The 21,628-nt window shown below is 36.4% G+C and overlaps 2 protein-coding genes across 3 annotated transcripts; both read right to left on the reverse strand.

Moving 5' to 3' along the window:
* Window positions 1–175: 175 nt before the first annotated feature.
* On the reverse strand, window positions 176–3,000 carry LOC103408006 (tubulin-folding cofactor A). Of its 2 annotated transcripts, none has more exons than XM_008346880.4 (4): window positions 2,750–3,000; window positions 1,791–1,950; window positions 638–724; window positions 176–555 (listed from the first exon to the last, which is right to left on the reverse strand). In XM_008346880.4, exons 2-4 carry the CDS (start codon window positions 1,941–1,943, stop codon window positions 451–453), a joined length of 345 nt encoding a protein of 114 aa, XP_008345102.2. In that variant the 5' UTR covers window positions 1,944–1,950; window positions 2,750–3,000; the 3' UTR covers window positions 176–450. The 2 variants fall into 2 exon arrangements, with proteins under 2 accessions (XP_008345102.2, XP_070673682.1); XM_070817581.1 differs by having other exon boundaries at window positions 1,791–2,224; window positions 2,750–2,943.
* A 4,137-nt stretch (window positions 3,001–7,137) lies between these two features.
* On the reverse strand, window positions 7,138–16,452 carry LOC103409869 (glutamate receptor 1.4-like). Its single transcript, XM_029098941.2, has 5 exons — window positions 16,202–16,452; window positions 8,704–9,980; window positions 8,284–8,584; window positions 7,792–8,162; window positions 7,138–7,635 (listed from the first exon to the last, which is right to left on the reverse strand). Exons 1-5 carry the CDS (start codon window positions 16,344–16,346, stop codon window positions 7,288–7,290), a joined length of 2,442 nt encoding a protein of 813 aa, XP_028954774.2. The 5' UTR covers window positions 16,347–16,452; the 3' UTR covers window positions 7,138–7,287.
* Between the last annotated feature and the right edge of the window lie 5,176 nt (window positions 16,453–21,628).

Below are 21,628 nucleotides of genomic sequence, written 5' to 3' on the forward strand. Positions count from 1 at the left end.
TTCAACGAGCAACAAAACGATGTTACTTAAAAGAAAGGGAAGTAGAAACAAGTACAACTAGGTTGGTTTCTTTTGATTCTACGTCGTTTTCATGCGTTACGGACTTAATTGGGAACAGATGGATCCAGCAGGAAGGAAAAGGACAGAATATATAGCATCTCTACTCCATCTCTCCTACCAAGAAATATATTTTGTATCTCTGCTCTTGTTTTTCCATTCAATATAGAGTCAGGGTCTGGAATAACACAGTACCAAACAAACCGAAATTCAAAAGACCGTGGAGGGCAAAAGAAAGAGAAGCAGCACGCAATTTCAATTCATATACAGGCAAGAGAATACGGCTCCTTAGAAAACAATGTGAAGACAACACACTCTGTCCATCGTTTGAAACGGAACAAAAGACGAAGGTGAAAACCACCCTGATGTTAGTAACGTTACTAAGCTATGACATTAGGCTTCTGTTGTCTGGAACAGTGCGTCAACTTCTCCAATAACAGTTCGAGCTTCTTCAATTTCAGGGCCTTCCTTCTGGTTCAACTCTTCTTCTACTTCAGCCTAAAAGTAATTATCTTCCTTAGTGAATTGGGGCCAAATGAGTTGGTACTTCAAACTAAGGTTTACCAAGACTTTTACATACCAAAATTCCTTTCAGGTCAGCTAATGAGGCCTCCAAGCGTTTCCGACAGTCTGGAATCATCATCCTTGATTCAGCTAGCACATTTTCCTGTAAGGGAACCAAGATGACAAGACAGGAATTTTATTTGGAAGGGATAGGCATATATCCATTGATCTTTTCGTTTCTTCAGTTGACTTCTCAATGAAGTAGCTTAACAAAGAATATACGAGAACTTCTCCAAGCACTCAGAAGCAAGATTGGGTCAATGGCCTTTAGTTTGAACATTATCTGATGGGAAAAAATACTCCCTGACCTATACCTATTAAAATTAATGGATCTCCAAAAGAACATAGACAGTTGATAAACTAAGTTATGAAGTATATATTGTGGGGTTATGTAATCTTAACCCTTTTCTTCTGTGAATTTTTTTTGTAAATTACCATAATTTCTACAAACAAGCAAGCAAGCAAACGCATCTGAACATTTATGTGTACATGCAGATTGCACAATGCACTGATTCAAGTCAATCTGCATCTTATTAATCGCCTCAAAAGTGTCCCAAAGATTGAATCAGAGGGTAAAATGATCCATTAAAATTTCAAATACGTCATCTGCTAACAGGAATTTGGCCCCAAATCTTACTAATGGTATGCTAATAACTATTATTGAAAAAATAAGAAAGCAAAAATGTGGGACTTATTTTTCTACTAGCATGGTATTGGCTGTCCAAATTTGTTAACGGGGAAAAGTATATAAATCCCTTTCTAAAAACTACGAAGTTTAACAATAGAATGATAACAAACAAGTAGAACAAGTTAATTGATGCCGAATATATTCAAAAGAAAAAGGTCAACCTAACTTCAGAAATCTTAACAAAGTCCTATAAAAAATGTCTAGTAACATATTCCCACCACAGAGAATGATATATATCTAAAATGCATAAATTTCCAAACAACAGATGATAACTGACTCACATATCACAAACATAAAATATGACAGTGTGCCACAAATCAAGACAGCTAAGAACCATGTAAGGAGTTCAGAAACTCATAAGTGAGCAAATTTGTTGTTGTCAACTAACCAAATGTCTGCAACAAATGCAAGACAATATAAATTTAAAGATGATGACAACTTAATGGTGCCAGCTGCTGAATGATGCACGTCTCGATCATACCTGCTGCTTCAGGTCATACGGATCAGCTCCTTTCTCCTTCATGTCTGCTGTTTTGGCAGCTTCTCTCTCAACCTCTTTCTCATAGGAATGAAGCTCCTTAACTAGGCGTTTACAAGTACCAGTCTTGACTTTCAGATTTCTTAGGGTTGCCATTGGTGTCCTATCAAAAGAATCATTTTCTTCATAAATGCAAAGTACGAAACCCATGATCTAAAATATCGCATCTGAGCTTTATATTCAATCAATCTATAATATGCTATATATTATAATTCAATAACAGAATCGTGTAATTAAACTAAAATTTATAAGCTATATATGGCAGATTCACTACGCCCTCATCTTCTGTACCAGATCCCATTTACAGGAAGTGTTTTTCTAACTGATTGAACAAAAGCGGGAAAGGGGTCGGTGCAGTTTGAGATCATTCTTGTTTCCTGAGACATTTTGATATAAATGATTTCAAGAACTGGCGGAGGCAGGAATATATCTTAAGGGGCACGAACTATTATATATCAGTAACAGTACCAAATAGCAACACTAACATATTATGATATAAACCCCAGAATTCAAATGTTGATTAACAATATTTCTTTCATAGTTTAATATTCCTTCAAAATTGAACAAACTCCTTCACTCAACGGGCAGAACGACGGCCAAAACAAATGCCCACTTCCATCATTTCATGGTAGTGCTTCACAAGGAAACCCCACCAAGGATTCATCCGTCAGTGGAGCTATTTGCCTCACTGATCAAAATTTCAACGAAAAATAGCACACAAACTGCATAAACTAAGCAAAACGTAGGCTCAAGTGCACAATATTCTAGTTTAAAGATAGGAAAATATACAGATCCACCAGTGGGAAGCGTTCAGTAAAGCGAACATTGCTCTTATATTTGGGGGATGTCTTTTAGAACCCTTCAGAGAGAAAGAGAGAGAGAGAGAGAGAGAGAGAGAGTACCTGGGCGTACAAGAGAGGAGTAGCAAACTGGAGCAGAAGATTGTGGAAGATTAAAAATACACGCGATGAAGTGAACAAGGTGAGGGAGAGGGGGTGTCTTTGGTCGGTTTATGGTGCGGGAATCTGAGTTCGATTGGAGTCGGGGGAATCTTGGCCCGGCGGATTTGCTGTCTCAAACCTATTGTCTCCTTCATACTAGTTTTCATTCCAAATTGAGTCACTGTCGAGTTCAATACTAATTGTTTTCCCATTCTTTATCTTAGTGTAAAATTACAAAAGAAATCATGGATGAAGCGTGAGTGGAAGAAAAAGAAAAGGAGAAAAAAGTAAAAATAAGAGTATGATCCCTTAACTTCATCCCAATTGTACCTTAATTGAAAATCTATGAGTATTGATCTCTAAAATTTTTCTCAATATGAAACATAGTCCTTTTGAGGCTTTGAGAGACACCTTGAGAAATTTCAACTAAAATAGAGTATAAAAGGACATAAAATGGCAGAAGTTAAAAGACCGTTGCTCCAGATAACAAGTTCATGACCACTATTCAAAGGTTTTTAGTTCACCATCCACAGCACCAATTGGCCTAAAATTCAAGGCATTGCTCTAATTTTGTACATTTTTCCTTGTATATTTCTTATACATCTCTCCTAGTTGCCATCTCTTTCGCTAGCTCTTCTACATCTACCAATTCGGTCATGCAATTCTTCTTCAAAACATAATGAAAAGTTCTAACCGAACTTATAGACTTTACGGCAATGTTCTAAAAATCAGCCTAGGCGGCCGCCTAGGTGCTGGGCGTGGGTGTGCCGATGCGATTAGGTCCGAATCGTTAAGAAAAATTGGGGAGCTGTTAGGCGCCCGCCTAGGCGCTCTTAGGCTGCTTGGGCAGCCTAGGCGGCAGTCTAGGCAGAGTGAAATGGTTTCCTAGGAAGAAATTCCAAATAGATACCCAGAATCGCAAAAGCTTTCCCGCCGCTTTGACTCCCTTTCTCTGTACACCACGACTTTCTTAGATAGCGTGATTCCCTCTCTTTGAAATCCATCGAAGGAGAGGAACTTACAACGCAAAACAGAAGAAGAAGAAGAAGACGGCTTGGGCAGCCTAGGCGGCAGTCTAGGCAGAGTGAAATGGTTTCCTGGGAAGAAATTCCAAATAGATACCCAGATTCGCAAAAGCTTTCTCGCCGCTTTGACTCCCTTTCTCTGTGCACCACGACTTTCTTAGCTAGCGTGATTCCCTCTCTTTGAAATCCATCGAAGGAGAGGAACTTACAACGCAAAACAGAAGAAGAGAGAAGAAGAAGAAGAAGAAGAAGAAGAAGAAGAAAAGGAAAGAATAAAAAAGAATAAAAGTTTCCGGTTTTCAAGACGTCAAAATGGTCTCCTTCATTTGGGAGCCTCTTGGCTAATGTGAGAGATGGGGACTAGGGGTGGAGGGGAGGGGTCAGACCACACATGTGGTGCTTTATGAAATGGGGAAGGATGCATGCACCTCTTCAAAATTTTCTCTTTATTATGAACCACCAAATCAACTATGTGGGAGTTTTAACTTTATTTTTTTTTAAATTAGATATAATCATTCAAAATGTCTCAAGTTATATGACATATATGCTTAATGTGTTTTAAAATTTTGGACTTGTTAGATACTCTTTTTGCATTTTATCATTCTTTTATTATCTTATTCATGGATTTCATACAAATATAATTTTTTTGTAAGTGTCAATATACACTTATTTACAAGATATACAAGAAATTTACATAAATTCGTCTAGGCACTTGTCTAGATCCCGCCTAGCCGCCTAGGCACTAGGCGCCAGCCCTCTACCCAACTAGCACCTAGAATTTTTTAGAATCTTGCTCTACAATTGATGTAGTACTTCTGAAGTTGAAGAAGTGCTTCTTGTTTTGCATTCATCAAATTCATACAAGGTATACATTGAGCAAACTGCACCTCACTACCTCAATCTGCTAGTGAATCACTTAAAGTTAACTTAGTTATTACCCCTAAAAAAATAACGCTAGGTAGACCAACTTTTTGGACCAAATTTATAAATCATGTGATGTGTCACCAATAGGAAATAACCACGTTAATTAACACTTAAGTAATAATCTAATCATCAACAACTGGGTCATATGATTTACAAAATTTGGTATAAATAATTGGTCTCCCTCATATTATCTTAAAAAAAAATATTATAATTGATTTGCCCCTAAAATTGGCATTTAGTCTTATTTCTGAACCTTTTGTCTCACTTTGCCCCTTGAAATTTTCATTTTTATCTCATTTAGTCTCAGTGCACCACATTTTTGTCAGATAGACATTAAGCCAAAGGGTAGTATGGACATTTCATTTTTTCAACACAATTCTTTATCTCCAACCTACCTACTAAAGAAATCCCAATACCATATTTTACAACTCAAATTCAAACCCAAGAAATTTTCTCCATAATTTACATACCCAGGGACTTTCTCCAGGTTTGAGATGAATTGTCATCATCGCGAAGAAGATTAGCTATCAACTGAACTCAAGGACTGGATTTGCAGGCATGGGGCTTACCTCTAGTTCTATAAACATGAAATTCCCATGCTACCCTTTAATTTACTATCTATTTAACGGAATGGATGAAGAAGTGGATTGAGACTAAATAAGACGAAAATGGCAACTTAAGGAGTAGAGTGAGACAAAACCAATTTCAAGAGCAAATCAATTAATAAGAAGAAACAAAAACTTAATAATCATTAAAGAACTACCATTTATGTGCTACCGGAAGTGGATCTATTAAGGGATATGGGTGGTACCCGGACTACCTAAAAGCCCGGATAAGTAGTTGTGAGGATCTCTGAGGACCACCCAAGTTTGGGCATTTGGTGGAGGAGAAGATGAGGGGAGGGGGTGGGGTGTAGTGTTTTGGGTCTTCTGACATTTTGCAAACCATAAGGAGGAAGAAAAAGAAGACTAGGTTTTTTTAAATGACTTGGCCAAAACGGCGTTGTTCCAAGCCAAGTCATTTAAGTAAAACAGTGAGATTGATAGGTGGTTTGAAGACACCCTCCTATCCTAAGCCGGATTTTTTTTTTTAATACATCAATATATATTTACACTAAAGGAAGGGGGAGTTCGACTAAGCTATACAATGAGCAACCTAATTTGTTCTTTTTTTAAATACATTGATATATTTTACACTAAAGGAAGGAGGAGTTCAACTAACCCACACAATGGCAACCTAATTTGGCATCGAATTTGCTATCTACAAGATTCGAATTTAAGACATCTCACTTCTAAGTGACAAGGAATATCACTAGACCGTAGTACTGACAGACTCCTAAGCCCCATTCTTTGATATATAGTTTTCACCATTTTCTATTATAAAAACAAAAAGGATTCAACTTTCAAGGGGAGAACTTTTCCAATTCCAATTCCAACTCCCTAATTGGCTAATCATATTCCCCAATCCCCACCCCACCCAACCAAAGACTACCACCATCGGTTACTCTCCAGTCTTCACAGACCACCATCAGGCCCATCACAAGGTCCACACCAGCACCTGTCTGTCTCTTGTCTCCTCTCCACGACCAAGTCCCCGGACCACCAGTCTGCTGTTTATTCTCCACCACCACTCAACCCCTCATTATTAAATTTAAGTAAATTTTATGTTTTAGCCAAAATTAATCGAATGTTAAGTTCAATAGATTATAGTTATTGTTAATTTGTTATGATTTTTTTCATATTGTTTGGATCATGAAGTTGTTTGTTCATTTATATTTTTTAAGTTTCATGAATTGATATGATTTTTTGTTTTGATTAATTGATATGTGTAGAATTTAGAAGCATAAAACGATAAAATGAAACCTCGTCGTAGACAAATTAGTCTTTGTAGTTTGTAATATTATTTATACAAAGATTATGAAAGAAAAGTTGTAGTTTATTGTTTAATTTTTTCAATGTTATTTTTATCTAAAATTTTTTGAAGCTTTTATGAGGGCGAGCCTTGCGCAAAGGAAATGTTGCTATTTTTTTAGAGGTCTTAGGCTCAAATTTCGTAGATGACGAGTTTGAAATAAATTTATTCCCACACCGCTTAGTGTAGATATATTGTTACTAAACTATTCCATATTAGCTTCTTGTCATTTAGTACTATAGTTAAGTAAATTCCTCTTCACTTGTAATGAGAGGTCTTAGATTCGAATTTCGTGAATAGCGAGTTCATACTCCCTCACGCAGCTTAGTTTATGTTGTAACTACACAGATGGCTTCCAAGTAGTATCTAGGTGAAAGAATTTTGTATGCATTCATAACTAAAGTAAAACAAAATAGTTACCTCTTTTCTTGGTGAGTAGAAAAAACAAGTACCTTGTAAGTACACAATACATTATGAGAAACTGCATGTCGCAGATCCTCTACAAATTTAGCAGTAGGAAATCGTTTATACACGATACACATACATCACAATATAATCAACCAAACTGAGAAGCAACTCAAATCTGTCAAGTTAGTGGTTATGGACATCAAGTTCGATAGGTCATTGGTTTATTCAGTTTCATGTACTAATTACATTGGAGAGGAACATCCTTAAACGCTGCAGTCGTCCTCCAATTTGCTGCAGTTGTCCTTTAATCAGATTTCTAAATGTTTGGGAAAAGATTAAGAATACGAAGAGTGCAACAGCGGACGAAACCCCGCTGACAAGGAATAAACCAAGAAAGTCGTGGAGGCCAAGAGTATTGGAGGGACTACTCATATTATTATCCTCCATACTATCGTCCGGCATAAGACTTGTTTTTCTATGAAACCAGGTCTTTTCCAGGTCTAAAAGCTGTCCTTCTTCTCTCATATGTCGTATTTGTGTCGATAAGTCCTCGACCAATTTCGAACCTTTAGGGAAAGCCTGAAGATGAACGATGTATGAACAACTTATTATAAGCTTATACAAGTATAATTTTTTTTCTTGTTGGTTACAAATTCTTGTTTGTAATTTAAAGTTGTTAATTATATAGAGTTTTATATTCCGGAACGCATGTAACAAATGGGATAGATCACTTACAAAGGCTAAACCATTGGTGATAGACTTGGTTTTAATGATGGAGTAGTCGGAAGAATACTTTGCACGGAAGATATTGATATATGGAAGCTCATCAATTATCGCCGAAACACCGCCATGCTTGCTTTCTTTTGATAAAGCATCAGCATATTCTTCAGCTGAACGATATGGCTTCATCCCTTTGAAATTCAAGTTCACTATCACTCCCAATGAACCTGATTGGTAACCTATATAGTTTCCAATTGAGTCCATTTGTATCTGTTTAACTGTCATCATTGATGCTAAAGTAGCGGTGTAATTGGATGTCAATATCAGCACCACAAACATCCATATTATCACTACAAACTTTGCCAAGTTGCTAAGTATCCTCTCCCCTACAGGAGTTAACAAATAAAGATCTTAAACATTTTTATGAGTTGAGCATTTCGCCAGTAGCTGAAATAAAAGTAGGAATAACATGAACTAGATAAGCGATGAGATATATAGGGCACTTACTATGAGCAAACACAAGGGTTGAGAAGGAGAACCATAATATTGTTCCGATTTGCTGCAAAGGTGTGCCTTGAAATTCTTGGTTGACAGGACTCTCAATTACCCACACAATGAAACCCGTAAGGATAAAGAAACACGCACTCGTTATCCAAAGATATGCTGAAAGAGGTTTCAAGAAAATCCACATGTCCTTTTGATTTGGGACTAGCATTCCCACACCTAAGTCAGTATATGGCATTGTAAAATCAACATATTGAGATCTGTTCGATGTGATCGTTATATCTCCCACAACAGCATCGTAATTCTAGTGTATCATGTCCCCAACATGTGACAAGGAAGCCCAAGAATTAAATAAGAAATTCAGATAAGATACTGAAAGATAGATTAGGTAAAACAGAAAAATCATTACTTAATTGACCATACCTTGAGATAAACCTGGTAAACAAGATCACTGTAAGTCCCCGCCATAACTCCATTTTCATTCTCAAATGGAAAAAACTCATAATGTACTTTATACGGCAACGCACTGATTGCAATTTTGAACACATCGATACTGAACCCAGTGACATTTGTTCTATTGGTTTGAAGATCATGCTCCACACGCACAAGTTCCTTGAACCCAACTCTCACTGGAACACCAATTCTCAATTTTATTTCACTACTCAATTGCCTTTTAGATCCTCCTGGCCATCTAATTGTTTTCAAGTGGTTGCTTAAAAGAAGATTTCTGCCATTGTTAAGTATGTGTGACTGAGCTTTCTCGGTCTTTTCTTCAAAAAACCAAAATCCGACCCTTCTTGCCTCTTTTCCTATCACATTTACTATCTCTAATGTACCCGAAATCAGTTTCCCCTTTGGAAATTGAATTTCACCACTTAAACCCTTAAACCTCCTCTGCAATATTTCTCTTAGTAGCACAACTCCATGTTTGGATCTACTAGAATTTTTAGTACTTGCTTTTTCAATTGCTTCAGCTAGAGCCCAAGTTGCATCGTACACCCAGATTTTGTCTGCACTTAACTCACTTACTTTCATATTGGGATCCTTCATGTAAAGTTTGTTCCTCACTTTTGAAGTAAGATTTTGCAGCCTAGTTGATACTGGAATATAAGACTTCAAACCTACCACTCCTTGCATTGATTCAATCACTTTAGAATCCATGAAATGCAAGAAATTCATGCTAGCTGATGTCAGAATCCAAGTATAGCCTTCACTCATCATTCCTAACTTATTTACATTTGAGAAAAGGCGAGGCACAAGCAAGTGTGAAATGTGCACAACAAATACCTTTGTCTTCAATTTCATTAGCGTTTGGAGTTCTTCAAATATTTGTTCATTTGTTGAGGATATAGCAATACAGCTTTTATGTGCTATATACACATTTTTCTGTTGAAAGAAACTTGCCAAAGTTGGAATCATGTCATTCCCGTACTCTGTGTTGTCATACAGAAGTATGACATCCTTCCATTTAAAAACTTCAATGATGGCATTGATCCCCATAACTTGAGAAGTTTCATCTTGTGCGATCCCGACAGAGAAGGCATATCTATCGTCATTTAGAGGAAGAGGAGAGCTAGGTTCCGAAAAGGACAATATGGGCACTTTAGCTGCTTCCCCCAAATTTGCCAAAAGATTTGCTTCCACTCTTGTTTGTGCACCAATTATTGCTTCAACTTTTATATTTTCCAAAAGATGCAGAGCTGTGTTTGTGACAACTGAAAGTTAAATTAAATGTTGACTTTTGAAGTGTCTGATTTTGTATTATAGAAAAATCGTGATAAGAGCATACGCAGGTTATAAATATATAAGGGAGTTTGAGTGAGTTGCAAACTACACTCAACACTCAAGTTACCTATCCCAAATCTCCTTGAATCACGCTAAACAACCGGCATAAGGAACATAACTAAGCTCCTTGGATTAAGGAGTTGACAAACAAGATAAGACCCTTATACAAGTTGATAAGAACAAGAAGAAAATAAACGGCTATTATAACTAGGTAAAACACTAATAGGGTTGACAAAAACCCTATTACCCAGATAATACCAAGAAACCCTAATCATGAGGAACCCTATGTAACTAGAGGTCTTTCAATACTCCCCCTCAAGCTGGATCCAGAAGGTTGATTGATCCAAGCTTGCCGAGAAGCTTTTGAAACTAATGTGGGGCTAATGGTTTAGTGAATAAGTCTGCAAGTTGATCGTAGCTCATGACAAATGAGTTTTGATGACCTATGATTGTACTTGTGCACGAACATAGTGACAATCAACTTTAATGTGCTTGGTTCTCTTGTGGAAGACGGGGTTGGAAGCAATGTGCATTACTACCTGATTGTCACAGAAAAAAGACATGGATTGAGGAGTGAAGACACCTAAGTCACATAGTTGACCCTTCAACCATATTAGTTCACATGCAGTAGATGCCATGGCTCGATATTCAGCCTCAGCACTTGATCTTGCAACAACTGCTAGCTTTTTACTTTTCCATGTAACAAGATGGTCGCCCACAAATGTGCAATACCAAATTGTAGACTTAAGATCAATAGAGTTACCAGCCCAATCAGCATCACAATAACCTGTGATCTGAGTGTTCTCATGCTTCTTCATGATTATGCCACGACCCACTGAACCTTTTAGGTACCGAAGTATTCTTTTGACAAGATTAAAATGCTCCATCATGGGAGAGTGCATAAATTGGGTAGCAATGCTTACTGAATAGGCTATGTCAGGTCTTGTAATAGTCAAATATATCAACTTACCAACCAGTCGCTGATAATATATTATGTTTGAAATTGGTTGCCCCTCAAAGCTGAGTTTGAGCTTGATGTCAAGAGGTGCATAGACAGGTTTAGCATCACTTATGTTTGCTTCCTTGAGAAGATCCAAAACATATTTCTGCTGGCTAAGAAAGAAACCCTTATGAGAGGTTGCCATTTCTATGCCAAGAAAATATCTCAGTATTCCAAGATCTTTGATTGCAAAACATTGTTGTAGTGAATGCTTGAGCTCCTTTATTTCTTCCGAGTTGTGTCCTGTAATGATCAAATCATCTACATATACAAGAACTACCAATTTCGCAGCAGTTCCTGTGCGTACGAATAATGAGGAGTCTGCGTTGCTTCTTTTAAAACCAACACTTGTAAGGACTGAACTGAGCTTGGCATACCAAGCTCTTTGTGACTGTTTAAGACCATAAATCGATTTGTGCAATTTACACACAACATCATGTTCATGACTTTGAGGATGACCTGGGGGCAATCTCATGTAGACTTCTTCTTCAAGATCACCATGTAAAAAGGCGTTCTTTACATACATTTGATACATAGGCCACCCTTTGTTAACGGCAACTGAAATGAGTACTCTCACTGAGTTCATCTTTGCAACAAGAACAAAGGTTTCTTTGTAGTCCACATCAAATATTTGAGTAAAGCCACGAGCCACTAATCTTGCCTTGTGTCTTTCTATGGACCAATCTGAGTTGAATTCAACCTTGTATATCCACCTACAACCTACTGTCTTCTTTCCTTTGGGCAGTGTCACAATGCTCCAGGTTTTATGTTGATCAAGGGCATGCAATTCATCTTGCATAACTTGTTGCCAAACCTGTGATTGATTGCTTCTTGAAACGACTGAGGCTTAACATGTTCAGATACATTACACCAAAAATCAGTGTATTTAGATGACACTTTTTGATAGGACACATAGTTGAACAGTGGATGCCTTGGCTTGTAAGTGACAAAGTCTTGCAGTCTTACTAGATGATGTCTTTCACGAATGGGATTTCATCGAGGCCCAGTAGAATGAGACTTGTATGGAGATTCCTCAGATGCAACACTGTGGAGAGATTCATCTTCAACTGAAGTGTTGGTGTTATCACTTGAATCTGGTTGGTTAGTTATAGCGGGGGACTTTGTGTGATGTGCATGCACCATTGCATTAGATTGAGTGACTTTAGTGGCAAGTATCTTAGTCCTTGGCAATGGAGGGCTGAACATGGACAAAACAAATGCATCCAAAGACCTTAAGGTGTGACAAGTCCACTTTTCTGTTTTTGACCATTTCCATTGGTGATTTGAACCCCAAAACCCTGTTAGGTAACTTGTTAATCAGGTAAGTTGTTGCCATAACACTTTGAGACCAAAAACTTTGGTACATTCATTTGGAACATCAAGGCCTTAGTTTTTTCAAGAAGATCTCGGCAATGCCATTTTGTTGGGGTGTGCCAACACAACTAGTTTGATGTATGATGCCATTGTTGCTCAAATATTGAGTCATGACTTGTGACATGTATTCGGTGCCATTATTAGACCTTAGAGTTTTGATTTAAAAGGAAAAATGATTTTTAACAAGGTTATGAAAGTCCTTAAACACTTCCATCACTTCACACTTCCATCACTTCACTCTTTGATTTTGACAAATATAACCAAGTGGCTATTGAATAATCATCAACAAAGGTTATGAAATATTTGTAACCATCAAAAGATTCACTAGTTGGTCCCCATATATTAGAGTGTACAAGTTCAAAAAGATGAAAAGCTCTAGACAAAGATGAACCTAGAGGTAGTCTACTTGCCTTTGACATATGGCAAGTTTCACAGTGAATTTGTTCTTTGCTTAAGTTGGGAAACAAGGTTGACAAAACACATTGAGAATGGTGAGCTAGTTGCTGGTGCCATAATGAATGATCTTGAATGGAAACATGGATGGACTTAGACTTGACTTGGAATCCACTGGGAGAGCTTTTCAATATGTAATAGAGACCATCTAGGTAAAACCCCTCACCAATCGTCCTCTTGGTGACACAATCTTGAAAGATGACATTTTCTGGTGAAAAAATGGGTAAACAGTTTAAGGAATTTGTGATTTTTCCCACTGAGAGAAGTTGGAATGGAAACGAAGGAACATATAAGGCCATAGACTCTATTTGGTCTGATATCAAGTGAATTTTTCCCTTTCCTACAATCCTAGCACCGTCACCATTAGCTACAGACACATGTGATGGTTTATGAAGTTTCTCAAATTTATGCAATTTTTGACACGTGATTAGCCATATGATCTGTGGCACTTGAATCTAAAATCATGCAACTCATTGATTTTAAGAGCAGTTTTGAAAGCATTCACGATACCTTTCATCTCTTGTTAAGGTAAGTGATTAGCATCGACCAAAAAACCTGCAAACTTGCCCAGCAACAACTCAATCTTCCCTTCCCTTCTTCTATTAGAGATAGGTTGCAAACTCATTTATAAGAGTAGCAGGATTTGCAGTGAACTGTTGGTAAGGATCTAAATTGTTGATAGATGAAGATGATGCAGTGTTGGCACGAGGATATGCTTAACTAGTCTTCTGTGCAGTCTTATCCTTCATGGACTTAGGCTTGAGCTCTGGATGCAGGATCTACACTTATCTCTCACATGCCCGATGTTGTCACATTGTAGGCACTTCAAATGAAGGTTTTTTCCTTTGTACCTTTTTTCATTTGTCAGATAAGCCCTAACTTTAGTCACATTGGTTTTTGTACCACTGTTCATTACTTTTCTTCTCACTTCCTCACGCTGGATGGTTGCACAAATGCTAGTGAAGGATGGTAGCTCAAGATTCATGAGGATATGGCTTCTCAAATCCTCATATTCTGAGCTCAAGCTAGACATCAATTGAAATTTTTTATCTTCTTTAGTTCTTGTAAGAAGCACTGTCCGATCAGTTGTGTGAGGTCTGTAGACATCCAGCTCATTCCACATGCTTCTCAGAAAGCCAAGATGTTGAACAAAAGTTTTACCTTCTCGTTGAATGTTGGAGATATCCTTCTTGAGTTGAAAGATGAGTGCAGAGTTGTTTTGATTACCATACATCTCTGTTTGGGCCTAAAAATATTGTTTTGGGCCGAGTTTAGAATTGTTCTCGTCCTAGTGTTGGTTGGGTCGAGTTTAAAATTTTTCTCAGCCCAGAGGCCTTGTATAGGTGTCGTTGAGGGTTATCTAGCTTATGGGCCGCGCAGTCGAAATTGAATATATCCCATCGGGAATTGGGGATGTGGGTGAGTCCTATCATGAGAAGGAGTTTCAACAGGATCATGATGCTGGAATTGAATACGACATGATAACGAGTTATGTTCAAAGTCCTAGTAGGAGTAGGATTGGCCGAGATAAGGTTGAATCAGGGAAATGAGTTTTAATCTGGGAGTGATTGGGATTCAATACAGGTTGGCTGCTATAAATAGGGAGGAAAGACATCGAAACAACCCCTTCCAATTCAACACACAAACTGCCCTGTGCAAACCTTCGCTCTACGCGAAACCTCTTAACAACCTTGAGATTTTTGTTTTTCTTTTTTCGCCAACACATCTTCAGTTTGGATAAACAGTACTGTGAAGGCAACTGGCGAACATCTTCAGTTTGGATAAACAGCACTGTTGCCGTAGAATCAGCCGACCGTGAAGCGCCTCCAGTTTAGATAAACAGCATTGCGACAGGGTTGACTGGTTATCTATCCAAGTCTCAGTCGAGAAGGATTTTCGAATCCTTATCGGCAGAGTTCATCTTATTAGCCTCTTCAGCAAAGTGAGGTGTTACAAGTTACTGGGCTCGGCACATCGAACGCCGAGTTGTTTATGATTGGTTATTTGCAAGTAGGTTTTAGAGTTCGGCATTCTGACGGCCGAACTACTTTCACAATCAAGACGTATATTCGTTTTGAATACTTGTGTCCTTATACTATGGTGTCTATTTAGCGTGCTTATACTCTTACGAATATAATCACTGTGACCGAATCCGGCGTCGACGATTTGTGAACTTCGCAGAACTAGCAGCCTTGTTTTCAGGCTCTAAAACCCGAAGGCCGAAAGTGTTCCTTCCTCGGCCGCAGTCGTAAGATCGAGAAGTCAGCAGCGCATCCAACGCAACATCAACAAATTTTACTCCTCGGCCGAGCTTGGCTGACTAGTTGGCACGCCCCGCATACAACCTAAGGACGTAGTTAGCTTACTAATTACTCGGCCTGCGCGCCACGTAGACTTGGTAGTTTTTAGGGTCAACAATCTCCTTCAAAGTTGTCTAGAGAGTGAGAGATGACTCTGAATAGCTGAAGATTTTAGCAATCTTCCTTTCCATGGAATTAAGCAACTATGACATGACCAATTGATCTTTACAAAGCCACCTTCCATATTATGGGGAAGTAACTTCAGGAGCAGGGTGACTGCCACCGATGAAACCAAGTTTGGATCTTCCACCTAGCGCAAGACTAACAGCTCTTGCCCACGGAAAATTATTAAACTCATTCAGTAACATTGAACTGAGTCATTGATTTGGATTGATATCCATTTCAGCGATACGAGCAGAAGGAGAAGCAATGGTGCTTTCATCCTCTGAATTCTCATCAGCCATATTTTTGTTGAAGGAAAATCACAACAAGTGAGATAAGAGCATACGCAGGTTACAAATATATAACGGAGTTTGAGTGAGTCAAACTACACTTAACACTCAAGTTACCTATCCCAAATCTCCTTGAATCACGCTAAACAGCCGACATAGGGAACATAACTTATTTCCTACGTATAAATGTGTACTTTTTGTTTTATATACAATGCTATTATGGTCATATAGGTTGGAGGAAGGGGGAGGGGTGTGAAATTAATACAATAGGTCAGACAAATAGATATCGAACTCAAAACAACTATTAAATCATCCTCGCCATATATATGACCAAAACTAAATAGATTAAGTGGTGCTATATCTATAGTTGAGTATAGATGAATTAATATCGCTTTAAGTATACACGGATTCTAATCGGAAAAACCTATTAGAATGAATTGAATGATTAGTTACTATCGCTTTAGCTAGAAGCTGCTAAAGAAGAAATATTTGTACCTGAAAGTCCCCATAAATATTGAATCAAATTCTACAAAACTACTTAAAAATGAATGACTCACCAGATGATAGAGCATGTAGAGGATCTCCTTTGGAATCCCTACTGTGGAGAACAACTCTTGTGCTGTAGTCAATATGCAGATGGTAAAAATCAGATAAAGCTGCCGAAATGCAGCTTCGAACAATCTTTCCCTCCATTGATCCCATGTCAAGAATCAACCCCACATGAGTTTCTTCAATTTCGCCATATAAAAAACTGACAAGGCTAAAGAAGGTGAGAAATATTGAGAGGATGGCTTGTTTCTTCCTTTGATCAAACTCCATATGTATTTCCAATGCTTAATCTGTTTATATCTTCTAGCTTATATATATATATATATATATATATATATATATGTATGTATGTATGTATGTATGTATGCTTCAAAATAGTTACTACATTTTTAAGGAAGTTCAAGAACGTGAAAGGTTGACCAAGCAAGTTGTTCGATGTTGATAAAAACATGCTAGTTGAGGATGCAAAGTAGAAACATTATTAACTTGCATGGCTTAAAATTTAATTACGTGAAATATTTTATGAGTACTTGGAGCAATTTTCATGTGATATATTTTTAACGTGTTATAATATGAGGTATGATATGGTTATAGTGTACACTAAAAATAAATAAATATTAGTGTTATAATTTGAGGCGAATTGTAAAACCACTCAAAATGAATAAATATGTTTCTACCATATTTGAGAGTAAAAAATGAGCTCCCAATAAAGACGCGTTTTGAAGCCGATTTTGAAATTTTATTTAGCTCCCATTCTGGAGTGCTTAAGTTAGTTACCTTGAAATGATTTTCTTAAAAAGTCACCAATTAGTGTTGCTTAATATTACGATATAATGATACTTAGTATTGCAATCAATGACATTTTTTTCAAGAATTTTAAGAGAGATTTTGCAAGTTCATTACATAAATATTTTCATTAAAACGTGGGTGGGAAATCTGATGGGTGAGAAGAGCATTCATACATACAAACCAATTATGGAGACGAAATTAAAACTGGCAATTATTCTCGGACCGAAGACTTGGTCATTTTCATGGTTTGAGTCTCATTTCCTTGCTCCTTCTATTTTTAATTCTTTTATTAGCTTTCAACGGTTGAGAACTTGCATGCAAAGATTCAAGACTTTCCTTTCTCACCGTGTGAGCCGGCTATTAATTAAAAAAATATACGTATATTATCTCTACTAATTAATAAAACTTTTATTGTCAATCAAAAGAAAGTGAAAAGATAAATTAGTTTTCTATCACACAAAAAAATGATGGGCAATAATGTAATTTCACATGTCCAAATTTTACTATTTTTATTTAAACCTCACCTACATGTGATGTTAAAATACCTCTAATATTTATTAAAAATAAATAAATAAATAAATAAATAAACCAAAAACAAAAACCTCCCACTCCTCCCATGTTCTCTCTCTCTCCCTCCCTCCTTCCAATTTTCTAAAAAAATATGTTCATACACACAAAGTATGTAGGCAAATGCTAGTGCTAATTAAGCTCAGCAAGTAATATACGATTCAGAATAGTAATATAAACATATATATATATATATATATATATATATATGTGTGTGTGTGTGTGTGTATATATATATATATATATCTACACACACACACATTGTTACACCCCACATCGCCCAGGTGAGTAGATCATTTAAGTCTTATATGTATATTCTCATCTCTACCTAGCATGAGGCCTTTTGGGAACTCACTGGCTTCGGGTTCCGTAGGAACTTCAAAGTTAAGCGAGTGTGCTCAAGAGCAATCCTAGGATGGGTGAACCACTGGGAAGTTCTCGTGTGAGTTCCCAAAAACAAAACCGTGAGGGTGTGGTGGGGGCCCAAAGCGGACAATATCGTGCTACGGTGGAATTGAGCCTGGGATGTGGTGGGGGCCCAAGGATGGGATGTGACACACACGCATACCCTATATGCAAAGAAAGGGAATTAGATGTGAGATCCACTCCATATCGAACTTCAATGATCCAAATCATCTATTTTTTAAGTCTCAATTTGTAGATCATCTTTACAAAAATTCAATTCATTATGAAACCATTTGCTTATTTAATTATCAAGATAAAATTTCATTGTTTCTTATATAACAAAGTATTCATTAATTTCTTTAAACCCAATTAGCTATCTTAAATATTTCCAATTTGGATAATATTTTGCAAGGGTGATCTATGAGATGTAACTTGAAAAATAGACGGTTCGGATTGTTAAAGTTCGATATGGTGTAGACCGCATAACTAATCCCCATTTTTATAAAAAAAAAAAAAAAGTGGGGATTCCTTCTCTTAAAGGCTTCCTATATATACAAACTTTATTAATTTCACAGTTCTCTCAATAATATTAATTGTAGGGTGAACTGCGAATTTAATTCCTGAATTATCACTTGAGTGAAAATTGAGTCCCTAAATTATTTTTTTTTTTCCAGAAAAATCAGTCATTGAATTACAAAAATCTGTCAATTACATCATTAATATTATATTCGAAGCTACTATATTCAATTTTTCGTTAATTTAAGTTACGTTACTTGTATGTGATACACATTGGAAGGTAGATTGATATTTTTTTTATAAAGAAATAGTGTATGGAGTTAACTTTGGAGGATAAATTAGACGTTCGATTCGTAAACTATATGACATGTTAAGGGTTTATAAGCGAGAAAATGACGGTATTACACTCTAATGTATGTCAAGTGACTTAAGTTAACAAAAAATTGGATAAAATAGCTTTGAATATAATAGTAGGGATGAAATTTGCAATTTTTAGTGATTTTAAGGACTTATTTTACATAAAATAATAACTCAGAAACCTAATTTTAATTGAGATGATAGTTCAGAAGCTAAAACGACACTTCACCCTACTATAGAAGATTCATCAGACTATTGAACTTAATTAGAAGATTCATCCATCCAGAACCGTATCCATGACCTAGCACTCAACATACATAGTGATCTGGTAAAATTTAACTTTTGAACCTTATTACCTTGTACTTTTCTGATGAGTACGGCTTTCGCTTTTCCCAGTAAATGGTTAGAATGGGATTCAGAACCTTAGTATGAGCATTCCGTTGGTTCATCAATGGTTTCTTGCTGTGATTAGCAAGCCATGGAAAAAGTCTAGAGAATTCCGGTCTGCAAAAGATGAACATGGACGTGGAACTGACACTGCTAGCACTGCAGCTGATTCCTTAATGCACAATGTTAGCTACAAGGGCCTTGGTTACGCGACATCAACACTATGTTTGGATGAGAAAATTAATATTATTAAAGATTTTTAAAATGAAGGAATTTTATTTTCTAAAATTTGTAATTTTTATGTTTGGTTAACCTAAAAGAACAATGGAATTTGAATACGGAATTTGTTATTTTTAAACTCTTACTCAGAGAAATTGGAAATGACACCTACTTACATGGAATTTAAACTTGGGAATTGGAGGTTCCAAATACCATTTTTTTTTACACAGAAATTCTAAACTTCTATGTTTATGAATCCAAACAAGAGAATTTGTATATGTCAATTTATAAATTCTGACATTTGTCAAAATTTCAAGTTTATTTCCTTCACCCAAACAGTGTTAGAGGGGGTTCCTAAATGCTCGGATAGCCATTTACAAGGTGATGAGTGGATATTATACTGTATATTTTACCTTGTTCTTAAGTATAATTTATTGGTTATTTTGGTTGAATTTTGATACTTTGTTATATATTTTAATTGTATAACATGCGAATCTACTTTGAGCAAAAAGTAATCAAACAAAGGAATTTTGGAGTAATTCCAATTGGAGTGGATTTCTAAGTCTTTTAAGATAATGATGTCAAAATTGCAAAATTTAATTCAAAGTCGTTTGACTATGGTGAAGAAAAGAAGGCCCAATGCGCATATTTCCTAGATTAAAAGTAACTACACCTAGATTTTCATTTTGTACATTTTTCCTTGTATATTTCTTATAAATCTCTCATAGCTGCCATCTCCTTCACTAGCTCTTCTATATCTACCAATTCGGTCACACAGTTCTCTTCCATCTTTAGCAAACAAAAAAAAAAGAAAAATATACTCTCTATTCTAAACTTGGGGAGGGGTTAGCTATAATGCAAGTAAGGGGGGGAATTTGGTTTTAAATACGAAATTGCCATTTCTTACTCTCTTTTTTAATTATATAAATATGGGCTATAGTGTGAGTTTGTGGGTTTGGGTCTTACATGGCTTGTGGTGTGGATTTGTGGATTTGGCGTTGTGGTATTCTTTGGTTAGAGTAATGTCTTTGTCCATTTAAGTTGGTATTAGGTCTAGTACAATTAGTTATGGTCCATTTAAAAGGATCTAATTTCTTTTTAGGGTTAATGGTTTCATTAGTACGTCAAGTTCATTTTCATCAAATAGATAGTGAGTTGAATGCCATAATATGTAAGCACACTTAATTGTATTGTTGTAGAAAATTTATTTTTTAATATTGCTTTAATTTCATTTTGAGGAGAGAATAAATAAGATTTCTTTTTCTTATTTTTTTTCTTGCACAAGCATATGGTAGTATATTTTTTTTTATTTACCCAATAAATTTCTCCAATTGCAACGCGCGAGCATGAATACTTGTGACTGTTAAACTCATCATTAACTTTTCTCAATTATTTTTTTTACCAAATTCTAAACAAAATGAAAAGTTTTAACTGAACTAATAGACTCCAGGATTGATGTATGTACTTCTGAAGTTGAAGAACTGTTGCTTGGTTTGCATTCATCAAATTCAAAACTCACAAATTCTTACAAGGTATAGCAAACTGCACCTCACTCCCTCAATCTGCTAGCGAATCACTTAAAGCTGACTTAGTTACTACGTACCCTTAGAAAAAAAATAGTAATGCTAGGTAGACTAACATTTTAGACCAAATTTACAAGTCATATGATGAGACATCAATAGAAAATAAGCGCATTAATCAACACTTAAGTAATAATTCAATCATCAACAACCACGTCATATGATTTACAAAATTTAGTCTAAATAGTTGATCTCTCGAGCATTATCTTAAAGAAAAGCTCATTAATTGATTTGCCCTTGAAACTGACATTTAGTCTCATATTACCTTTTGAACCTAGTTTTGCCTCACTTTACCCTTAAAATTGACATCTTTGTCTCATTTAGTCTCCTAAACCTGATTTAGTCTTAGTTCAGCATATTTTTGTCAAATAGACATTAAATCAAAGAGACATTGTTGACACTCTTTTATCTCCAACCTTCCACTAAAACAATCCCATTTCCAGTTTTTTGCAACAATAGTTCAAATCCAAGAGCTTTTCTCCTTAGTTTACATACCCAGGGACTTTCTCCAAGGTTATGACAAATTGTCATCGTCGCCAAGAAGATTAGTTGTGAATTGAACTCAAGGACTGGATTCACAAGCATGGGCTTATCTTTGGTTCTATCAAAAGTGAA

Source organism: Malus domestica, chromosome 02 (assembly GCF_042453785.1).
Source record: "Malus domestica chromosome 02, GDT2T_hap1".
NCBI lineage: Eukaryota > Viridiplantae > Streptophyta > Magnoliopsida > Rosales > Rosaceae > Malus > Malus domestica.

What these genes read in the sequence shown, in the direction of transcription:
- LOC103408006 (XM_070817581.1), bottom strand. Translation starts at nt 1,997, where the DNA reads ATGGGTTTCGTACTTTGCATTTATGAAGAAAATGATTCTTTTGATAGG. An exon ending in CGTATGACCTGAAGCAGCAG is followed by an intron (nt 725 to 1,790) that starts GTATGATCGAGA and finishes GTTCCCTTACAG; the next exon opens with GAAAATGTGCTAGCTGAATC. An exon ending in CTGACCTGAAAGGAATTTTG is followed by an intron (nt 556 to 637) that starts GTATGTAAAAGT and finishes AATTACTTTTAG; the next exon opens with GCTGAAGTAGAAGAAGAGTT.
- LOC103409869 (XM_029098941.2), bottom strand. Translation starts at nt 16,346, where the DNA reads ATGGGATCAATGGAGGGAAAGATTGTTCGAAGCTGCATTTCGGCAGCT. An exon ending in TCTACATGCTCTATCATCTG is followed by an intron (nt 9,981 to 16,201) that starts GTGAGTCATTCA and finishes TCACAAACACAG; the next exon opens with CTCTGCATCTTTTGGAAAAT. An exon ending in AACCCTTGTGTTTGCTCATA is followed by an intron (nt 8,163 to 8,283) that starts GTAAGTGCCCTA and finishes TAACTCCTGTAG; the next exon opens with GGGAGAGGATACTTAGCAAC.